At 40.7% G+C, this 23,500-nt stretch overlaps 1 protein-coding gene across 2 annotated transcripts in view; it reads left to right on the top strand.

Annotated features, from left to right (window-relative positions):
• Positions 1–23,500, top strand: part of KCNAB1 (potassium voltage-gated channel subfamily A regulatory beta subunit 1) — a 451,035-nt gene that overhangs the window by 167,207 nt on the left and 260,328 nt on the right. Inside the window, exon 1 of one of the 2 annotated variants that reach the window (XM_004003225.6) lies at positions 2,940–3,579. The exons of the other annotated variant lie outside the window; for it this stretch is intronic. Coding sequence (XP_004003274.1) covers positions 3,359–3,579 — 221 coding nt within the window. The 5' untranslated portion in view covers positions 2,940–3,358. Of the gene's footprint in view, positions 1–2,939; positions 3,580–23,500 lie in introns of those variants that run through there. 2 annotated transcript variants of the gene reach the window in all.

Below are 23,500 nucleotides of genomic sequence, written 5' to 3'. Positions count from 1 at the left end.
TCTTTTTAAGGATTCAAGTTTATAGAAGATTTTGGCATTTTTCCCATACCCTTCTCTTGCTCCTTTCTTCCCTTCTTTCTCACTTAGCTTCCTTATCATCTTTTCTCGATTATTAATGTTTATGGAGCAAAGGCCTGCTCTGAACAAGACGCCTTGCTTTGTCCTCTGGGGGATAAATAAGTGACTCATAAGTGCTCTCTCTGCCTTGCATGTTTTATTCTGATAACCTAGTCCCTGTTCTGGTTTTGGTTATGCTTTCAGGCATTGCTCTGCTAGTTCTTGGCAAACCTGAAAGCCACTCAGTTAACAGTGTCCAGACCTCACACACCCTAAAACACTGTCCCTCCTCCCTAAGAACTGGCAGCTCTCTTACCTCGGTCCTGAGCTGCCTTCCCATACCTTTTCCCCCTTCGCCAGTGCCCAAGCTGGAGCCACTGGCTCCTGACCCCTCAGGCCCTGTGGATCAGCATGTTCCTCTGTTTTGCTTCCCAGGCTGCTTTACGCTGTCTCTCCCTCCTTTTCTGAGCTGTTCTTTCTGATTCCTCCTACTACTTCCTCTTCTCACTTTGACTCTTTTCCTGATTCACATTGATTATCCCCGATGAGCCAGCTTACTGTGAAAAAAATAAAAGTTTTAATGATCTACTTCCTCTCTGCTCACTGTTATTTACTCCAGGGAACAAAATTTTGCTTCAGGAACTACTTCCCTGCAAGCTGAGGGTAAAAAAAGGCAGCCTAGGTTCATTTGTCCCTTTCCACAACACTTACCTCTTCGTTAAGTCACTTCCCAACAACTAAACAGTAGGCAGTATATTTATTTTGTTAAATAAGGAGGGGAAAGAGCATGGAGGGTAGAGGATGAGATTCCACATTGTCATTTAAACCTTATATGCAGGTTATAAAATGTTATGATTTGATTCATTATGATTCTTCTCTGGAATGAAATTCAAAATAGGTATGTATTTTCTACTTGAAAATTTCATTCATACAACTTAATCTGGGGAGAAGTAGTCAGAATTGCTATATATATACATACGTATATATATGTCACATTGACACAGCCAGAGTGTATGTTCTCCTCACCCCAGCCAGTCTCTGGAAAGACAGACTAACTCCTCTCCAGCTAATCAAATTCATGTCCTAGGCAAAGTTCTGTAGTCTGTGAGGGCTGCCTGGGCTTCCGGAGGTCTAGCCTGCATCTAGGCTATCTTTGTATCCCAGCAACAAGCAATCAGGTGCATAATAGGGATTCACCACAAATGTACAGGGTAAATCAAAATGAAAAACTTTCTCTAGCCTCCTGTAATCATTCTCCTGCTTAACTCTAGTGTACTTGCTGTCCGTACCACTCTTACAAACATTGTTAATTAATCTCTTTAAGGGTGATTGCTTTATTCTTCCCATCCAGGTTGCCAGTTCCTTGAGAAGGATAGTGCTTCATTTTTTTTCTCCCCATTTCTTTCCAATACCTAATATAGAGATGGTGCTTACAAATATCATTGATTTAAACACTGCCTTTTTTCTTGACAGCAGTTTCTGTTGGGAACCACCATTAGAGAGCTGATTTTGCAGAAGGTGCAGTTTTAATTTTAAAACTTTAAAAATTTTAATTAAAAAAATTTTTATTTATTTTTGGCTGCACTGGGTCTTTGTTGCAGTACATGGACTTCTCATTGCAAGTCTTCTTGTTGCAGACACAGGCTTTAGACCACTCAGATTTCAGGTGTTACACAGCACGCGGGCTCAGTAGTTCTGGTGCAAGGACTTTTTGTTCCCCTGCATGTGGGATCTTCCAGAATCAGAGATCTAACCCTTGTCCCCTGCATTGGCAGGCGGGTTCTTAACCATTGGAACACCAGGGAAGCCCCACAGTTTTATTGTAAGCATATCTATCTGAAAAAAGCTCTGACTGCCATGCATTTCAAACAAAGAGATAAATTATTAGCCCCCTGCTGCTTGGTTTGGTTCAATCACATTTATTGAGGAGTTGCTTTGAATCTGATACTGAACCAGGCAATGTTTCTGCCTCATAGGAACATTCAGAGAAGACAGGAGGTGACTTGCTGCCTACCCTTGACCTGGGGATAATGCTTGTCCTCACCAGCTGGTCATAGATAACCAGCAGGCAGTGAACATAGTCCCAGTCACATGCCCTGGACCTTTCTGGATGATGACTTGGACCTTTTGCTTAGCTAGTGCAGCCCCCTTCTGGGTGGTACCAAATTGCTGTCTCCTCTCCCATCCTTCACCCTCCTTTGTGAGCCAGAATAGATTTTGCAGCAAGTTAGGTTACTTGACTGAAAAGTCTGCACTGTCTTTTCAGTAAACTTCAAACTAATTTGCTTAAGAAGTAAGTAACATGCAAATGTGAAATAACGCTGGTAAGGCTAATAACAGGGATTTCAAGCTGTGTTGTAACAAACCAGTCACAGAGTATTCACGTGTTAATTCACTGGCATGTTCTCTGGCAAAAGCATCCCCATCCTTCCTTCCCCCATTCCAACTGTTGTGCTGCAGCAGAATTTGGTCTGAGTCTGGGCAGAATCCCTCTTGAAAAGCAGCCCTCCAGCTTCTATTACAGCAAGAGTCTGGCGAAAGTGATTCTTGCCTTCCCGTCGCACACAAAGGCAAGGAGCTCTTTAAAGGAACCTTCCTGCTCCTCCATGCAGCCGCAAACTGTGTGGGTACGGATTCAATGACCCAGGCTTTTGCCTGAAAATGAGTGGGGAGGGGTCTTGAGGAGCTCCCAGGACCTCCCGGAGTGGGCCAGGGAGGGAGCTGACAGCCTGAGTGGATGGAGAGCACCGGTCCCTGGGGAGCGGCTTGCCATTAGCTGCTTCTTGGGATGCTCCACGCGCCAGTAGAGCATCCTGCCTGTGGTCCAGAGGGTGCTAGCGGCGCATCTTGCGGTATGCCTGCGTGGATTTGAGCCATCGCCCAGAGGCGAGCCCGCATTCAGACACGGCGGACGGGCTTCTGGCAGGGCTGCGTGCAGTCAGCACGAATGCTTAGCTCCAGGCGTCTGCCCAAGCCTCCCGACTACATGGATTTGGCTGTTTAATCAAGCGAGATTACTGCCTGGGAAGATTTAAGAGCCTGATCCGCGCTCCAGCTGCTGTGACAACTTAAGGGCTGGCTGTTTACTTCTGTTGGTGTCTGGGACTCTGTCCTGCACCGCAGCCACTCCTGCCACTTTCCCGGACTCTGAAGTCAGCCGCGAGGACTCCTCTGCCGGCATTCGGAGGAAGAGGGAGCAAGGAGGGGTTAAAAGCCGAGCAGACCCTCCCAGCTGCTCGATCTCTCCTGACTGCCTGTATTCTGGGATTCTGAGAGGGACCGCGCGGTGCCCGGGGAAGCAATGCAAGTCTCCATAGCCTGCACCGAGCATAATTTGAAGAGTCGGAATGGTGAGGACAGACTTCTGAGCAAGCAGAGCTCCACCGCCCCCAATGTGGTGAACGCAGCCCGGGCCAAATTCCGCACGGTTGCTATCATCGCTCGCAGCCTAGGGACCTTCACCCCTCAGCATCACATCTCTCTCAAAGAGTCCACTGCAAAGCAGACTGGCATGAAATATAGGTATGGACGTACTGATAAGATTCCCTCTGCCCCGGGTTCTGTGTTCTATTACAGGTGTAGTGGAGACAATTCAGCGGTTTTGAAAAGTGACTTACTTATTGGTGGGCTGCTTAATTTAGAATTTGCAGGTGTCTTTAAAATAGGAAACGTGTCTTTCCTTAGGAAAGTGGAAAACCCAAGGTGGTTGTGTGGTGTTGTATTATGTATAGGATTTAAAAACTGTGGCCCATTTTGTATATTCTAAAGTGTTATGAACACCTTAGGAGCTATATGAATTTCGTTTTCAGAGAATAACACAGCAGTTGAAAACTGGTATTGAGATTACAGTAGCTTTTCAATAGCAAATGTGCCTGTCCTATTTTATGGTACAGACTGTAGTTTCTGTGATTATACTATTAAAAATAGTTTTCCATCTAGTACTGTATTCTTATCTTTTGAAAGCTCATGGTGACAAATGCTGGGCAGTCTTTTAAGGAAGTTCTGTTACAGGGAAGAAACACCTATACTGGTAACTTAGTTTGAACATTGACATACTTAAACCTAAATTATTCTTGAAATACAGTGCAGACCTTATGAAATATAGAGAAAAAGTCAATTGTAATATTACTGATTTCTTCATAAAATTTTAAGCTCCCCTTCCCTCTATGCTGCTTTCCAGAGCTGGAAATCTTCCTGGTAATAGTTGATGCTCTCTTTAATAGGGAATGACTGAAATTTGAAAAGTAGAAATTTTCATTATTCAATTCTGTGACTCTTGCCTCCTCATTGTATTTGTTTTGTGCTGAATCTTTCTGACTTTATTTCTTTAAAACTCCTGTGCTTTTTGTCTCTGAAAGTCTTTGCAGATGTACAGAAGAGCTTATGATGCGTTTTCCAAAGGCTTTGGTGATTCTAGTTTGTAGACACAACTTTGTCCATTATTTATATTTAACTTTCCCTCATCTTTGTTAGGAACCAGGTTTTAGGATGAAAGGAACTTAAGGCAATTAAAATAATGCCTGTGAACACTTAAGACTAGGTTTTCCTTGTGGGGATTCTGAAATAAGCATTCAAACCAATTTCTGTAAAAGTTGTCCTTGAAAAAAGTTTCTTTGCAGAGTTAACAGGGAATCTCATTGAAAAAACAGCAAGCCCTGTTGTTTTGGTATATTTTTGAGTCATTAAGAAATAAAGCCTTGAATTTGATGGGGGTAGACTGACTAAAAATTTATAGCTAAAGCGCTTTGCCCCAACTGCAGTACAGTGCAAGCAACCTAACTCCAGGTGACTCCTTGAAGTATCACTGGTGTGAGGACCTCTGCTTTTCTTGATATTTCCAGGGTGGAGAATGGGGCCCCATGACAGGCTGATAACTAGGACTGCAGTCTTGAGTGCACTGGCATTTTCTATTGCTGGTTCTGTGGCACACACCCAGCCTCTGCCCCATGGCCACAGTGCACTCCGTGTGCACTTCAGCTGCTCTGATGGAGATGGAGAGGAGTTGCTGCCTTCTTGGGCAGGGTCTCTGGGAACGGGACACTCAGGGTTAAAGCTGACTGCAGAGGTAATTTGAACTGTGGCCTTCAGCAGCACCTTGAGCTCTCTTTTTGTAAGCCAGAAGGGATAAAGAGTAACACCCTTCATTTCTTGTGGCAGAGTTTCATAGTTGCTTGTGAATTAGTGTATTGGAAGAGTTTCATCTTACGAAAGCAGATTTCCATTATGGCTTTTCTGGTAATATAGCTCAGCTCAGTTTGAATGATAATACACACCAAAGCTCAGTGTATAAGATTCACTTGGGCATCTTTCATTACTAGCAACTAAGGATAGCTCTTTACTGACAAAAAGGTAGCCATCTGCAGTCTTCAGGATAACTTGAAGTATTTGTTGTTTATGGTGACTGGATATTACCTGGTTTCCACTCCCCCTCTTATTCTGAATTGTTCCATCTATGACAGGCAGGTGGCTTTGTGTGTGAGTGTGACTTAACTCCTTTGTCTTTCAAATTCTACTTAGAGTGACCTTTTAGGAAAGAGATCAGAAGATTATGCCAAATGTACACTAAGACTTTCTTAGGGTTGGAGAAAGAAAGAAGAGAAAGACAGAAGTGGGAGGGAAAGAGACTACAATATACTTTATAAAAATGATAGAAATAGTTTATTAGTTATATATTTTGACATTGATGTCACTAAAATATATAGTGCATGCAAAAACTATTTATTACTAATAATGTAGCAAAAAATTTAAAAAATAATGCCATAGACTTGGGGAGGTAATTGGCTTGGGTAAACAATCAAGAAGAATGCCTGAAGGAACTAGAATGGAAAATCAGTGGCTAATTGTGTTTATAATAACATTCTCATCCTTGAAAATGATTTCCATCGGCACAACTTAACTGGGATCCATGAATCCTATAGAAAGTAAAAATATTGTCTTTCTGTGTATATTTTTGAGGAGAGGGTTCATAGCATTGGTCAGAATTTTTAAAGTGTTTACCACTCAGTAATTGTAAAAAAAAATGTTATGGAATGAAGAGATATCCATTTAATCAACAAATATTTACTGAGCACCTGTTCTGTGGCAAGAACCCCATTAGAAATGGGTACACAAATGTATAGAAACCAGATAAGGTTTGAGGTTTGCATTCTTAGGAAAACAGACCATGAATAAGCAAACTCACAAATACATAATAATTTTCTACTATAAGATGTTTTTATGAAGGCCATATTTGCGGGGTTCATAGTCAGACTTCAACCAATCTGTTTGTCCATTTTGAGGTTACTGTCTCTGTTATGGTTACATCTTGGGGAACAAGTCATTGTGCCCATATCTGCCATCTATTTGCCATCCCAGGGACTTCTTTCAGGTTCCAACCTTGCTGTAGGGGGCTACCTGGCCATTGAGGACCTACTTATAACCCTGAGTAGAATGCTTTCTACTCATTTAATACCTTGTGACTTTAAAGGCAAAACTCACCGCTTATAATTTCCATCCTGACGTTGCCAACCTGACATTAATCAGGAACTCGTGAACTTGAGATTTTAGAAAGAATCAATATATACTTGTATGAGGCATCTGAATTTTGTAAGAATATCCAAAGCCACTTTTACCTTCACATCAGCATTGTGCAAGAATCTTGCATAAAATTAACTATTGTTTCAAGGCTGATGGTGAGAAAAAAAAAAATCCACCAGAGCAATCTGCTATTCAAATGTCACTGTAAGTTCAAGAGAACAAAATTCCATCTAACATTTATCTTGGGAACTATCTTGTGTGTAGATAATACAGGACTATTGTGTTTCTTATAGTTTTTATACTTGTGCCTTATTAATACATGAGAGGTCGTTTATCTTAGTTTTGCATATATTTTTAATATTAGAGTTCATCACACTGTTAGAGTTTGATATACACTGTGCAGGTATACATGATAGATGTTTACATGATATATATATATGTGATGGGTATCACATAGAGGTAGATACATACATGAACCTTTTATCCTAAGAAAGGCAAATCACTCAGAACAGAAAGTAAGCCAGCTTTTTTTGGTTGCTTTTGTTTGATTGATTGGTTCGGGTTGTTTTTTTAAGATTTTTTTTTTTTTTTTTTAGAATGATCCAGCTACTAGTGATGAACGTGATCTCAGAGCTTTTGTTATTCATATTTGAGCACATTTGTGCTGATAAGCTACTTCTCTATTCCAAAATTTTTACTTTAGTTCCAGAACAAGTTGAATGTCAATGAACCCAATTTCATGAAAAAAGTATTATTTGTAACATATACATTTGTATCAATATAACTTTGTGTTATATAGTTGCATAAAACAGGCTTTGAAATTCTTTAGAGAATTATTTACAAGAAGGAAATTGCCTGAGCAATAATCTTTAATTCCACTATAAAGCTTCTCCTTTTTTGGAGTCAATCCACTTTACCTTTTTTTTTTTGGTCATTATTAAATTTTTTAATTCATATAATTATAGATCACAGAAATTCACAAAAAAATACAGGGAATTTTTATGTAACTAAATGATTTTTCTCCACTGAGAACATCTTGTATAACTATAGCACCATATCAAAACTAGTAGATTGACATTACTGCAATCCACAGAATTTGTTCAGATTTTACTGGTTATCATGTATTCACGTGTTGTGTATTTCTATGTCTGTGCTATTAACCACATGTAGAAGTTTGTGTAACTGCCACCACAGTGAAGCATTAGAATTGCTTCATCACCACAAGGCTCCCTCATACTACCCCTTTATAGTCACATCCATGTCCTCCTCGCAGTCCCTAATCCTTAGCACCCACTAGTCGCTGATCCTCCATAATTTGTTGTTTCAAGAACATTATATAAATGGGATCATACAGTCTGTAATATTTTGGCATTGGCTTTTTCCATTCTGCATAACTCTTTTGAGACTCATCCAGATTGTGTGTATCAATAGTTCATTCCTTCTTCTGACTGAGTAGTAGCTCATGGTAAGGATGTTTCACGATTTTTTTAACCATTCATTCAGTGAAGGATAATTGGGTTGTTGTCATCATTAGATAACTTCAGATTAGAGAATTATTCCCAAGTTTCTTCATTGCCATTCTGTAGCTCAGGGGATAAAATCCCAGCTACCTAGCATGGTACCTGAGATCCTTCATGGTCTGGCATTCAGCATGCTTTACAATCACTACTCTGTTCTTATCTCTGACAACTTTTTTTTTTTTTTTTTTTATCAGAAGTACCTACTTGAGAGAGAATTCCTTTTAGTACCCTGGACCTTCTTGGTTTTCTTATGCCTCTGTGTCGTTTTCCATGCTGGTCCTTCTACCCTGGAATTCTCCTACCTCCTTTGAACAGTTAGGCAAGCTACTATGCATCCTCTAAGACCCAACTCTAGCCTAACCTTCTTTGTGAAACCTTTCCTGGCTTCACCCCATACAGCATTAAGTACTTGTTCTTTAGTGCGTCCACTGTATGATTCTCATTTCTGTTATGGAAATTATTGGTCACGTAGTGTTGCTATTATCCATTTGCATCTGTATCTTCCCCATTAGTCTGTAAACAGCTTGAGGTTTGACTCTGGGCTCATCTCTATAACCCCAGAGTCTAACCTGGCACATAAAAACTGCTCAATAAATGTCTGGAAAATGAATGACTACACATGCAGGATACTGTATAAAATGCTGGGGATACAGAGTAAGGATCCTCTCTTGAGTATTTCCAGTCTAGTATGGTGGTGTGGTGTGTGTACTCAGTCATGTCCAATTCTCTGTGACCCCATGGATTGTAGCCTGCCAGGCTCCTCTGTCCTTGGGATTTCCCAGGCAAGAATACTGGAGTGGGTTGCATTTCCTCCTCCAGGGGATCTTCCCAACCCAGGGATTAGACCTGTATCTCCTGCATTGGCAGGCAGATTCTTTACCACTACATCACCTGGGAGGCCCAATGTGGCTAGATACCTGCATGAAAAGGCTGCATATGTTCAGTGATACAAAGAATAATTGTTGCTGTAGTTTGAGGAGCCATCATTCATCAGGGGCTGTAGGAGTTAGGGAGAGGTTTCTTGAGAAAGATCAGGGAAGCTTGATGTTGAGAAAGGAGAAATACCAAGATGAGCAGAAAGGAGGATGAGATCTGATAGACTGTAGCAGAGGAGCAGCCTGTCCCAAAGGCTGTGCGTGGAGTCCTGAGAAATAATGGAGTAGGGCAGAGAGTTCATACAGGGAAGCGGTGAGAGGGTATCCTGTAGAGGCAAAGAGGAGTTGGATGTAAGGGGAACATCAGCAATGAAGAATCATTTCAGAGTTTTGAACAAGGTGTCTGGCAGAGTTCTATTAAGAAGAAATTAATCTGGTAGCTGTTCCAAAAAAAAAAAAAAATCTAAGAGTTGTAAGTTTGAAACAAGAGAATTTATGGTGAATTCCAAGGCACTTTCTATTTTCCTATAAAAATAAGACTACATAAAAACGGCTCGGACCAGATGCCTTCCTCAGGCCCTTCCTCCTCTAGCCTCTTTATTAAAGCACACATCTCATCCACAGCTCTTTACCTCCCACGAATGGTGGGCAGATTTTGAATCAAAGCAATTGAAGTGAAAGATCAATCTTGTCAGCTGATTACATAAAAGGCACTGAGTGTGTGTGAGTGTGTGTGTATGCTTGTGAGCTTCCGTATGGGGAAAAGTGGGAGGAAATAGGTGGGCTAAAGAGAAGGAAGGGGAGAAGTGCCAGCTCTGTGGCTGTGTTTCAAATAGAAATATTTGATTTTAGTCCAGAGAAGAGAGCAGCTTGGATATTTAAAATGCCGTTTTCGGGGAGAGCGGGTAAAGAATATAGTTGTCATTTTCACTTATACCCATGGATGTGGGCTTTCCTCTCTTCCTCAAAGCAAAATGATGAAAATGGGGGAGGTGGAGAAACCTTCCTGAAAGTTGGTTGCTGATTCAGTCTCATAGAGTTTATTCCACCTCTGCAAGGCATCAGCCAGAAGTCTGGCATCCATGGGATGGTGAGAAAATGGTAGGAGGGGAGGGAGCCTCCTGCGACTGGTAGGCAAACATAGTTCCAGGTCTGTAGCTTTGGAAATGTATATATGCACAATCTGTGCGTGTATGTGTGTAGACGCATGCACAAGTAAAGGAATCTACCCAAGGTATTTCCAGAAAGAACTTGTCTTCTAGCCGAGATCTTCAGTTGACTTACTACATTTGGAGCCCTTAATCCTAAATCCATTCAATGACCCTCTTTGGACGTTGCACTCATTATAGAAATTCTTTTTTAAAAAATTTCTGTAAACATTTGCACTTGTGGTAATTTGAGAAATGTTCTGAGAGGAGGAGAAAAAAATTCCATTACATTGAAAAGGAAAATCAGATTCATAAGTTTCACTTGGATTTTTTAAATTCATGTCATCAAATGCATAGTTTGTCATTACTATATGAATTCATGAACAGATGAGACTTGGGTCCAGTGAATTGATCAAAGTATAGGACTCCTGGTTTCTTTGAGTATGTTTCACAACTTTTGTTTTGAAAAAAACAGAATACCATTTTATGAGAAGAACTGAATTCATATGTATTGATTCATCCATTTCCTTATAAGAATTTCAAAGCCATTTTGGGAGTCATCAGAAATAATAAAAAATAATGTGATGCTGCAATTTTAATCATGTTGTGTGCTTAAAAATATTTCTATGACCAGTTTTCCACTCTTTTCAGAATTAGAAGATAAGAGTGATAGAGACTGAAGGATAAAGGCCAAAAAAAGTCTTTCAAATTTCCACTTCAGTATTGAGAATTTTTAATCCTATGTAATCACAGAAATAAATGAATTAGCAGTGGTTGTTGGCACTGAGGAAACTTCAGATTCCATCTAGTTCAGTCATATCATTTTATGCAGAATGACCAGTTCCTTGATCACAGTTATTCAAGGAGCTGATGAAAGGGTCAAGGTCAAACTCAGGTCCTGGCTCCAAGAGCAGGATTCCTTATGCTCTGTTAGCTTCTACATGGTAGCTCCTTGATCATGCCCCATTTTTTAACACAGGAAAGAAGCACAGAGCATGAAACACTTCTAGAAGAGACAATTCCTTTCTGTACATGTGCGTAGTCTGCAGTTCAAGCTTTTATCTCTAGAAGAAGGAAAGCCCTGCTGTGCATTCGAAGAGCCAGAGCAGCTTCCTTCGTCTCCTGCAGAGTCGTGAGGACCCCAAAGTGCCCCCGTGGCAGCTCTCTACTTATACTAATTTTGAAGCTGAACATAAATTAACTTTCAGATGACAGTGTGCTTGGTATCACCGTTTCTAAATAACAGGTGTCTCAGAAAGAAATCTACAAACCCTTGGGCACAGGTGATAGGACAGGAATACATGTCAATCCTGGATATGAAATGCTCCTTAGGGCATTCAACACTGAACCTACTTCACTCTCCTTCATGCTTTGAGAGATTACTTTGAAAACTTGCTCCTGAGACTCAGAATCAAAATACATTAAAAAAAACCCTCCTTGCAGGTTGATTTTCAGTTACTCAGATTGGAAACCAAAACAGAAGCCCAGCAGTGATTTTTTTTTTTTTCTTGGAATCGACAACTAGGGAGGACTCTGAGAGTCCTCACACAGGCCATCTGGTCCAGCTCTCATGAGAAATCTGTCCTGTTTTTCCAATTTTCCCTGTGAAGCAACTACTTGTAAAGGCCCCTGAAGAAATATTGTGTAATCTCCTTTCACAGCAGTCATGAAAAAAAAATTTTTGGCTCATTTTTCTATGAATTAGAATCATTCAGTAAGCTCTGAAATCCTCAGAGGAAGCAATAAAGTGAGGGCTCTTAGAATTCTTGTCTGTCATCTGGACCCTAATAGTCAAAGTCAGGCTGAAAATGATAATAGAAAATTGAGAGGCAAGAAAGCAAGGGCACAGCAATGAGGCAAGATGGGGAGCATCATGATATGCTGGAGGCTCCTAACCTCCTGTTGATATCTGGGGAGGGACAGTCTTTCCCATTCTGGTCCAGCACCTGATCTCCTGGCCTGACTATTCTGCTGCTAAATGATCCAAGTCAAAAAGATACTTCACCATGAGAAAATTCCTCCTTGTGATCAACTCAGCTCCTTTCAAGCTGCATTGGAAGCTTCTTGGTTTGTCCTCAATTGAAAGGAAAATGAAAGTGTTAGTTACTCAGTCGTGTCTGACTCTTTGCAACCCTGTGGACTGTAGCCCACCAGGCTTCTCTGTCTATGAAATTCTCCAGGGAAGAATTCTGGAGTAGGTAGCCATTCCCTTCTCCAGGGCATCTTCCTAATCCAGGGATTGAAACCGGGTCTTGAGATAGCTGTAATTATCTGCTTCATAAGTCCTCTGGTACTTGAAAACCATTACTAAGACAGCCTTCTAATTTCTAGGATGGTTCCTCCTCCTATACTTCATTTTCTGATTCCCAGCTGCAGTTATGACTCTCATCTAAAACCTCTATCCATCCAGAGCTGGATACAATTCCAAGTATAGATCTAGACTTTTTAGTACAGCATCGTAAGATTACCTAATAACAGAAACATGCTCTGTCCCCTTGTCTGCGTTCCATTGTTATGCTTACTGTTTTAGAAGAAAACAATAAATTTTAACATTTTGAGCCAATCATTTTTAAAAATTGCTCTGAAACATTTTAAAATGTTTTGACCCATTTATTTGGATAATGGAGGATCCCTCTGCTGATATGTAGCAACTCTTATGAGATAATATGCTCTAAAGGTTTTAATGGTGACAGTTGAAATCTCTTGGGTTAAAGAAATATGAAAAAGGTTAATTCTGACATGTAACTTTCAGTAGCATTTGAGTATCTAGATAGAAAAACTAACAGCTTGCAATATGATTAATTTGCCTTTTGATATGCTCTTATAGAGATTCTTTTAATCTAGCGGGTTTTAATGTAAAAGCAACTGTGCATAACTAGTTTTATTAGCAGAAAAAGTTTTCTGTATTGGTAATTAACATCTTCCAAGACAGTGTCCCTGAAGGGACTTAACTGCAGGAAATTCCAAGCATAGTGTTCTCCATGATGAGTTTGTTATCTATTGGAAGGCCCATCTGCTTTGACAGAGCTCTTATATAAGAAAAGTGAGCTTTTCCCTGAAGAACATATGCTATTAAGGCACCCTCTTTTCCATTTCTTTGACATTAATTTCCACATTAAACTTGGTTTTTGTGTTATGGGGTTTTGTTGTTAGTGTCTTTGGCCTGACACCACAGCAACAAACTTGTTATAAAAATCAACTGCGTAAATAATATGGCTTTAATGAATGCTATTCTCTCAACAAAAGCCAGCAAAGAATTCCTCTGAGGCATTTGATGAAAATAGACTTTTTGACTCACTCCTTCTCCATTTTCTACGTCTATATGAACAAGCACTTCTGCATTACGGAGTTTTTGCACTTATTGAAAAGAATGGAAATGCTCAGAAGATATCTTCATCTGATCACAGAAGGTTTTCATCTTAATGGAAAACATAGTTGTTCCATTATGATGAAGAGAAAATAAGCAAACTGTTCAAGGAGCCTCAGAAAGAAAGTGGGAGTTGGGAAATTCATGGTCTAGCATACAGCTTCTCACTCAATAATGGGTTACCTTTCATTTCTAAAGAAGTTCAAGATTTCAGTTATACTCAAATACAGTTTTTCCAAAAGCAATCTTTTAGAAATCAGGAAGCTTGGGTATCTTAGTCCATAAAAACACAGAATCATTCCTTAACCAGAGAAGCAAGTGTATGTTTGCCTGAGGGTTCCAGACTCCACCAGATGTTTCCTAAGCTCTTCATCAGGACTTTCTGAGGTCCTATTGCAAAACAGGAAGTAATTTAGAAGGAGACATGGCAAGTATCTTTAGGAAGCAAAGCTGGGCATCTTATAATGTAGTAATTTCCGATTGCTCCTGCAATAAACTGGCATGAAGTTAGTGCCTTAAAACAACACAAATGCGTTCTTTCACAGTTCTGGAAGCCAGAAGTATAAAATCAAGTTGTCAGCAGGGTTCTGTTCCTTCTGGAGGCCGCAGGATAGAAATTATTTCCTCACCTTTTCCAGCTTCCAGAGGCCACCTGCATTTCTTAGCTCATGGCACCTTCCTCTGTCTTCTAAGCACCTCTCTCCAACTTATGGAGAGATTGCACATCTCCTCTTTCTCACTTTGATCCTCCTGCTTCCCTCTTATAAGCACTGCTGAGACAACATTGGTTCCAGCCAGATAATCCAGGATAATCACCCCATCTCATAATCTTTAACTTAATCACACATGTAAAGTCCCCTTTACCACATAAATTAACATTATTCACAAGTTCCCAGTGATTAGGCTGTGAACATCTTTTAGTGGCCATTAAACAGTTCTAGGCTCAGATCATGAACTCCTTATTACCAAATTCAGACTTAAATTGAAGAAAACAGGGAAAACCACTAGACCATTCAGGTATGACCTCAATCAAATCCCTTATGATTATACAGTGGAAGTGAGAAATAGATTTAAGGGCCTAGATCTGATAAGATAGAGTGCCTGATGAACTATGGATGGAGGTTCATGACACTGTACAGGAGACAGGGATCAAGACCATCCCCATGGAAAAGAAATGCAAAAAAGCAAAATGGCTGTCTGGGGAAGCCGTACAAATAGCTGTGAAAGGAAGAGAAGCGAAAAGCCAAGGAGAAAAGGAAGATATAAGCATCTGAATGCAGAGTTCCAAAGAATAGCAAGAAGAGATTAGAAAGCCTTCTTCAGTGATCAATGCAAAGAAATAGAGGAAAACAACAGAATGGGAAAGACTAGAGATCTCTTCAAGAAAATTAGAGATACCAAGGGAACAGTTCATGCAAAGATGGGCTTGATAAAGGACAGAAATGGTATGGACCTAACAGAAGCAGAAGATATTAAGAAGAGATGGCAAGAATACACAGAAGAACTGTACAAAAAGGATCTTCATGACCCAGAAAATCACGATGGTGTGATTACTCATCTAGAGCCAGACATCCTGGAATGTGAAGTCAAGTGGGCCTTAGGAAGCATCGCTACAAACAAAGCTAGTGGAGGTGATGGAATTCCAGTTGAACTATTTCAAATCCTGAAAGATGATGCTGTGAAAGTGCTACACTCAATATGCCAGCAAATTTGGAAAACTCAGCAGTGGCCACAGGACTGGAAAAGGTCAGTTTTCATTCCAATCCTAAAGAAAGGCAATGCCAAAGAATGCTCAAAGTACCACACAATTGCACTCATTTCACACGCTAGCAAAGTAATGCTCAAAATTCTCCAAGCCAGGCTTCAGAAATACGTGAACCAAGAACTTCCTCATGTTCAAGCTGGTTTTAGAAAAGGCAGAGGAACCAGAGACCAAATTGCCAACATCCGCTGGATCATGGAAAAAGCAAGAGAGTTCCAGAAAAACATCTATTTCTGCTTTCTTGACTATGCCAAAGCCTTTGACTGTGTGGATCACAATAAACTGTGGAAAATTCTGAAAGAGATGGGAATACCAGACCACCTAACCTGCCTCTTGAGAAATCTGTATGCAGGCCAGGAAGCAACAGTTAGAACTGGACATGGAACAACACACTGTTTCCAAATAGGAAAAGGAGTGCGTCAAGGCTGTATATTGTCACCCTGCTTATTTAACTTATATGCAGAGTACATCATGAGAAACGCTGGACTGGAAGAAACACAAGCTGGAATCAAGATTGCCGGGAGAAATCTCAATAACCTCAGATATGCAGATGACAACACCCTTATGCCAGAAAGTGAAGAGGAGCTAAAAAGCCTCTTGATAAAAGTAAAAGAGGAGAGTGAAAAAGTTGACTTAAAGCTCAACATTCAGAAAACGAAGATCTTGGCATCCGGTCCCATCACTTCATGGGAAATAGATGGGGAAACAGTGGAAACAGTGTCAGACTTTATTTTTGGGGGCTCCAAAATCACTGCAGATGGTGACTGCAGCCATGAAATTAAAAGACACTTACTCCTTGGAAGAAAAGTGATGAGCAACCTAGATAGTATATTCAAAAGCAGAGACATTACTTTGCCGACTAAGGTCCATGTAGTCAAGGCTGTGGTTTTTCCAGTAGTCATGTATGGCTGTGAGAGTTGGACTGTGAAGAAGGCTGAGCACCGAAGAATGGATGCTTTTGAACTGTGGTGTTGGAGAAGACTCTTGAGAGTCCCTTGGACTGCAAGGAGATTCAACCATTCCATTCTGAAGGAGATCAGCCCTGGGATTTCTTTGGAAGGAATGATGCTAAAGCTGAAACTCCAGTACTTTGGCCACCTCATGTGAAGAGTTGACTCATTGGAAAAGACTCTGATGCTGGGAGGGATTGGGGGCAGGAGGAGAAGGGGACGACCGAGGATGAGATGGCTGGATGGCATCACTGACTCGATGGACGCGACTCTGAGTGAACTCCAGGAGTTGGTGATGGACAGGGAGGCCTGGCGTGCTGCGATTCATGGGATCGCGAAGAGTTGGACACGACGGAGCGACTGAACTGAACTGAACCACATGTATCAGGCAAATATGTTACGCAGAAGAGGGCCAAGTAAAAGAAACCAAAGTATCAAGCATTACATCCTCATTACTTTCTCTAGCAACTGAGACTCACTCAGGTGAGGCAAGACAGCAAAAGGAATAATGAGATCATGGAATATGCAGGACAATGTGGATTTTTCTCTGTCTAAGGCTACAGCTTAGGTTTGAATCAGAATAAAAATTCATATTTACAGTGTGTAGCTTTAGTGTGAAAAAGTTTAAAGTTTTATCTTGACCTTAGTAATTACCATAATGGCAGCTATTGCTTGAAATTTGTTCTGTTTCTTAGGCCCCTTAATGCAACATCTGCTAGAAATATTCCGTTGTTGTTTTTTTAATTCCAAGACCTAAGTAAAAATTGGTAAGTGGACAGTAATAGAAAAGTCAATGGATAGCCGTAAAGGTCAAGCTGTAATTAAAATTTTCATGACTCCAGAAATGTATATAACTGCTTCCACATTTCGTGACTGCAGTCTGTCAGCTCGGGAGTCTCACTTCTTCCGAGTACCTGGGGTGTGGGAGCCATGGCAGCGCATCTTTCATCCTGATATGATGTATTTGTGAGGCTCAGTACATATAATATAATATAATATAATATAATATAATATAATATAATATAACTTAACCTTCGGAGAAGGCAATGGCACCCCACTCCAGTACTCTTGCCTGGAAAATCCCATGGACGGAGGAGCCTGGTAGGCTGCAGTCCATGGGGTCGCTAAGAGTCGGACACGACTGAGCGACTTCACTTTAACTTTTCAGTTTCATGCATTGGAGAAGGAAATGGCAACCCACTCCAGTGTTCCAGAAAACTCATACTGTCCCTTCCTCCTTAGTGTTGTTAATTAATGGTGGTGGTGGGGACAGGAAAGTAGGAGTTTCTTGCAGGGATATGAATTTCTTTCTCTGAACTCTTCTGTTAAATATTTTCTTGAACTCATTAGGTTGGTCAGGCATTTTATTTTAATGACAAAGATATTTTTATTCTTATTCATAAAATTTGTACATATTCTGATACAAATTTTCAAAATTTTTAACAAGTGTTTTATTTCTTTATTATTTTTGCTATGCTGGGTCATCATTGCTGCACAGGCTTTCTCTAGCTGCAGCGAGCGGGGGCTACTCTCTAGTTGCAATGCATAATTTTCTCCTTATGGTGGTTTCTCCTGTTACACAGCATGGGCTCTATGCCAGGCTTAGTTGTCCCTAGGCATGTGGGATCTTCTTGGACCAGGGATTGAACCCATGTAATGGCAGGTGGATTCTTAACCACTGGACCACCAGGGAAAGCCCCAAATTTTCAAATGTTTTAACTCATACAATTTTCCTCTGTGGTATTTGGTCTAACATACCAATAAGAAGTAGTTGGTTGTTCCTTAGTTTTCTTCATTCTTTTCCAAGACCCTTGGCTCCTCTATCACTGCCTAGAATATTGGATTTTGAAGAATTACACTTTTGATGCCAAATCATTTAATTTTGCATACCTTCTCTGGGCCTTCAAGCAATAAGTACCAGATTATATCAGATTTAGGGAGAAATGTTAGTGGCTGTAGATCAATGTGAGTTAGAAAAGATTCATTTGGAATTCAGAAATCAGAAGAGTCAAGAGTTAAAACTCACCCTTGGGTTATAATTACCTCACTCATGACCAGCTTTTGTTTCCTGGAGCCTTTAAAGGACACAATACTTAAGTGAGAGGGAAGTGAGGAAATGAGCTCTTTGAGACCTTGTTGATTGCGGACTGTGCTACCACTCTGAACTATAGAGCTGAGTTGCAAAGAATGGGTTAGAATGCAATGGTGAAGGAAGTAATTCTACAGTAGGAATAGGAAAGTGTTGTTGTAGAACACTCACAGGGCTATGTAACAACACCTGCATTTTCAATTCAGTTGACCATCTTTACATGAATGTGACAGTGTATTTATAGTCATCAGTGAACACCAACCCCCTCTAATAGTACATTGAGGGCAGGATGGGGGAGAACCAGACCTATCCTTGACACCCCCAGAATTATTGCCAGCAGGGTCTATTTTCTAACTCAGAGAAGATATTTTCCTAATGTAAACACAACAATAACAACATTGGTTAATGTCAACAACAGAAAAAAAATTAACAGGTTGAAGTCTGCAAGTCTATTCAGCTAATAAACTTGTTTGATTATAGATCATTGATGGCCACTAATGAACCAAATGTGATGAATTTAATGTGTATTTCAATCTTATTTCTTAGCAGGAAAGTGGTATCATATGACAATGTCATTGATCAAAGTATTTGACTTTTAATAATGATTAGTTTTAGAAATAAAGACATTCACAAAATGTTAGTTTGTAATTTTTCTTGCTTGTTACTCTTGCTTAGAATATTAACCTGATGTATACCTACTTTTGGAGAAGGCACTGGCGACCCACTCCAGTACTCTTGCCTGGAAAATGCCATGGACGGAGGAGCCTGGTAGGCTGCAGTCCATGGGGTCGCTAAGAATCGGACATGACTGAGCGACTTCACTTCCACTTTTCAGTTTCATGCATTGGAGAAGGAAATGGCAACCCACTCCAGTGTTCTTGCCTGGAGAATCCCAGGGACAGGGAAGACTGGTGGGCTGCCATCTATGGGGTTGCACAGAGTCGGACACGAATGAAGCAACTTAGCAGCAGCAGCAGCATACCTACTTTGAGATGGAAATACCTTGGGGGCAGGGTTTGACAGAAGACAAATACTAGTTATCCAAAATGTCTGAGCAACATTCTGTTCCACCAAAATCTGACTTTATGTGATTGCCTCACATAAACATTTAAACCAAGGAGCTGAAAGAGCTTAATTAGTGCTATTTTTATCCTTGAGCAAAATTCTGAAAGGGGTTAGCAAGTGGTGTTATGTCCATTTTCAGTTATAGAAACTGAGGCATAAAAACAGAACCTAATGACATCTTGTACAATCCCAAATATTGAGCTTTCCATTTCAGTTCTAAGTTCAGACAGTTTCTGGCCAGCGTTTTCTTATGGTGGCCAGCATTTGTTTATGCCAGTTGTGACTCAGGACTAAAAGGAATCCAACATGTGCAAGCGGCATTTCTGGGCGAGGTTCTATCTTCCCTTGTTGGCATGAGCCACGGAATGGTCCAGGTACATGGTATCCGTCATTATTACTCTGACCAGAAAATCAGGGCAGAGGTTGAACTGGAGCAGCATAGTGGTACAAAGAACATACGGGCTCAGGGCTGGTTCAGAATCTATAGGCTGATGGAAAGTTTAGCAGCCATTATATTTATTTTTGGCAGTTCAAACTAGTTGAAGTTTTCCTCGAGTGGGGAATAAGGACATCTTCAGGTCTTAGTAGGTACATTTATATATAGCTCAAAAAAGTAACAAGTATTTTAAAGGTGAATTTTTGGCAAGTATTCATTATACATATTTAGTTCAGCAAGGTGTGTGTGTGTGTATTTAAGGTGCAAACGCAAAACGTGGAGTACTAGCAGTAAATAGGCTCTGCAGGAGCATGCCCAATAGCTCCCAGTACTGCAACACTCATTTACCCAGCTTTGTCTTTTTTTTTAAATTGAAGTATAGATGATTTTCCATGTTATATTTGATTCTGGTGTACAGCAAAGAGATTCAGTGTTTTATATATATATACATATATATATATATACACACACACACGTTAAGTTTTATATATATATATATTCTTTTCCACTGATTTATGACAGGTTTTTATATATTCAGTTGGCTGATGTATATTCAACTATATTGAATATAGTTCTCTGTGCCATACAATAGGACCTTTTGTTTATTCATTCTATATATAATAGTTTGCATCTGCTGGTCCCAAACTCCCAAACCAACCTTCCCCTGCCCTCCTCCTCCTTGGCAACCACAAGTCTGTTTTCTGTGTCTGTGAATGTACTTTTGTTTCATAGATCTATTCATTTGTGTCATTAGATCCCACATATAAGTGATATCATGTGGTCTTTGTCTTTTTTTTTTCTTACTTTGCTTAGTATGATAATCTGTAGGTCCATCGTGTAGCTGCAGATGACAGTATTTCATTCTTTTTATGGCTGAATAATATTCCATTAAGAGCTTACTTACTTGGTGGCTCAGTGGTAAAGAACCCACCTGCCATGCAGGAGACAATGAGTTCGATCTCTGGGTCAGGGAAGATCCCCTGGAAAAGGCAATGGCAACCCACTCCAGTATTCTTGCTTGGGAAATCCCATGGACAGAGGAGCCTTAAGGGGTACAGTTTATGGGATCGCAAAAAAGTTAGATATGACTTCACAAGTAAACAATAACAGTATACCATTATGTGTGTGTGCACGCGTATCCACCGCATCTTTATTCATTCATCTTTTGACGGACATTTAGGTTGTTTCCATGTCTTAGCTATTGTAAATGTTGCTGCTGTGAATATTGGGTACATGTATCCTTTTGAATTATAGTTTTGTCTAGATATATGCCAGGAGTGGAATTGTACATAGCTTTGTCTTTACTAGCAAATTTCTTAATTTCTCTGTGCTCCAGTATCTGTAAAATGGACCTGGTAATCCTTTATGGGATTGCTTTGGAAGGTTACATGTGATTGTAAAGTACCAACTGTTATCTGTTAAAATTCTCAATAATATCAAAAAAGAAAGTTGACAAGAATGAATGAAGCTCTTTGAGCACATGTTAATATCATCACAATAGATCTTTCTTTAATCTTTTTTTTGTTTTGAAATATTCATATTTTAATTAGCCCCAGTCTTAGCACAGTATCTGGCATTTTGTAGGTGATCAATAAAGTTCATTGGATGAATAATTGGATGCATTAATGAGCCAGTTTTCATCGGTTTCTAAGATTTCTGTGGGATTGTATTGCAATGTAAAAGTCTTGGCTTCCTGTGCAGGCTTTATTCTATCAGACTTGTCCTCTTCACATCCATGATGAGTTCTTCTCTCCTTTGAAGGCAGGAATCCTGTCTGTTTTTGACCTTAGCTACTGAAGAGCCTGACCTATCCTTGCTGTCCCCCACTGCTTCTATTATATCTACTTATACCCAGCCGTGTACCAGAAAGGAATGTAAGGTGGTTCCCCAAATGGCATGGATTAAAACATGAAAAAAGAAAACTAAAATGACAGAGTAGAGACAGGGATTAAGGTACTTGTAATCATCTGTTCTAAAACACGTACATTCCTTGAGAAAGATCTACTGGCCACGCACTGCGTTGCTCCAAAAGAGAAAAGTGCATCCATGTGCGGGATCCTGGGAGGAGGGCTGTGAGGAGACCATTTGAGTCTCTGCTTTTGTTGGCTTTCTGCTACGAATGTGGGTCTGCATAAACGGTGACCAAGTTATCACTTGATCCTTTACAAAGAAGGGGATAATGAAAGCAAGATAGTTTATAATACTATAATCTTTATGGTAGTAAATAGATTAAAGCATAAAAAGAATACCTGAACGCAAAACACCAGACTTTGTAGGCAAATTATTTCTATTGACAGTCACAGGTTCATATTGATTAATTATGATAACTGTTTCAAACCCCTTCAGTGAGTTGAATTTTGAACACATCATGATGTGCATTTTGAGCTGGTTAAATTTTGCCATGACACATCCAATCACTCTGGCCTTTTATCAAGGGATACAGCAGCTGGAGAGCCTGAATTCCTCAGGGGTTCAGGTAACAGGTCCTCCTGAAGCCCTGAGTCCAGATCCACTCATTCCAGCCACAGTGAGCTACAATGTTGTCTTCTAAGATGCAGGAACAGAGAAGGGATCCTCTGATTTGGTTGCAGTGGGGCATTTCATTATCTACTGAAAGATGTTAACATATGTGGCTTCTCCCTGCATCTTTCTACTTTCTTTTCTCCATTCAAATAAGTGGTTTATGCTTTCTTATTTGCAGAAAGTGTAATTTTGTTTCCCAAAATCTAAGCCTGTTGAAGAGACTCAGGTTTTAGAGCAAAGGCACTTGCCAGATTAAGCCGAGATTCTGATGGATGAGAGGTTCAGTGAAAGGTCTTTGGCCCCATGAGTCTTCCTCCCTGATAGCATCTAAAGAACATGATAGGACCTCAGAGGAAAGGGCCCTATGGTATCAGAGAGACTGGGTCCTCAGGCAAGGGCTCAGCTTCTCCCCACATCTATGAAGTTACCTGTGTGGCTTGAAGGTAGCAGAGTCAAGGACCGTACGTTCTGGGACAAAGGCTGTCTCTAGGATAACAATGGACAGATGACCAATAATGGGAGGGATTCCTTAATACCTTGGGAGGGTAAGATTGGGACCTTGACCTGACTTCAGTAGTATAGAGGGAGCAAAAGAGAGCTGCTGCTGCTGCTGCTGCTCCTAAGTTGCTTCAGTTGTGTCCAACTCTGTGCGACCCCATAGATGGCAGCCCACCAGGCTCCCCCATTCCTGGGATTCTCTAGGCAAGAACACTGGAGTGGGTTGCCATTTCCTTCACCAATGCATGAAAGTGAAAAGTCAAAGTGAAGTCGCTCAGTCGTGTCCGACTCTTAGTGACCCCATGGACTGCAGCCTACCAGGCTCCTCCATCCATGGAATTCTCTAAGCAAGAGTGCTGAAGTGGGGTGCCATTGCCTTCTCCGAAAAAGAGAGCTGCTGCTGCTGCTGCTGCTAAGTCGGTTCAGTTGTGTCCGACTCTGTGTGACCCCATAGACGAGAGCCCACCAGGCTCCACCATCCCTGGGATTCTCCAGGCAAGAACACTGGAGTGGGTTGCCATTTCCTTCTCCAATGCATGAAAGTGAAAAGTGAAAGTGATGTCGCTCAGTCGTGTCTGACTCTTCACGACCCCATGGACTGCAGCCCACCAGGCTCCTCCATCCATGGGATTCTCCAGGCAAGAGTACTGGAGTGGGGTGCCACTGCCTTCTCTGAAAAAGGGAGCTAGTGTTG

This window comes from Ovis aries, chromosome 1 (genome assembly GCF_016772045.2).
Source record: "Ovis aries strain OAR_USU_Benz2616 breed Rambouillet chromosome 1, ARS-UI_Ramb_v3.0, whole genome shotgun sequence".
NCBI lineage: Eukaryota > Metazoa > Chordata > Mammalia > Artiodactyla > Bovidae > Ovis > Ovis aries.
The sequence above is the reverse complement of the archived record's forward strand: the minus strand, read 5'-3'. Positions and strand labels throughout refer to the sequence as shown.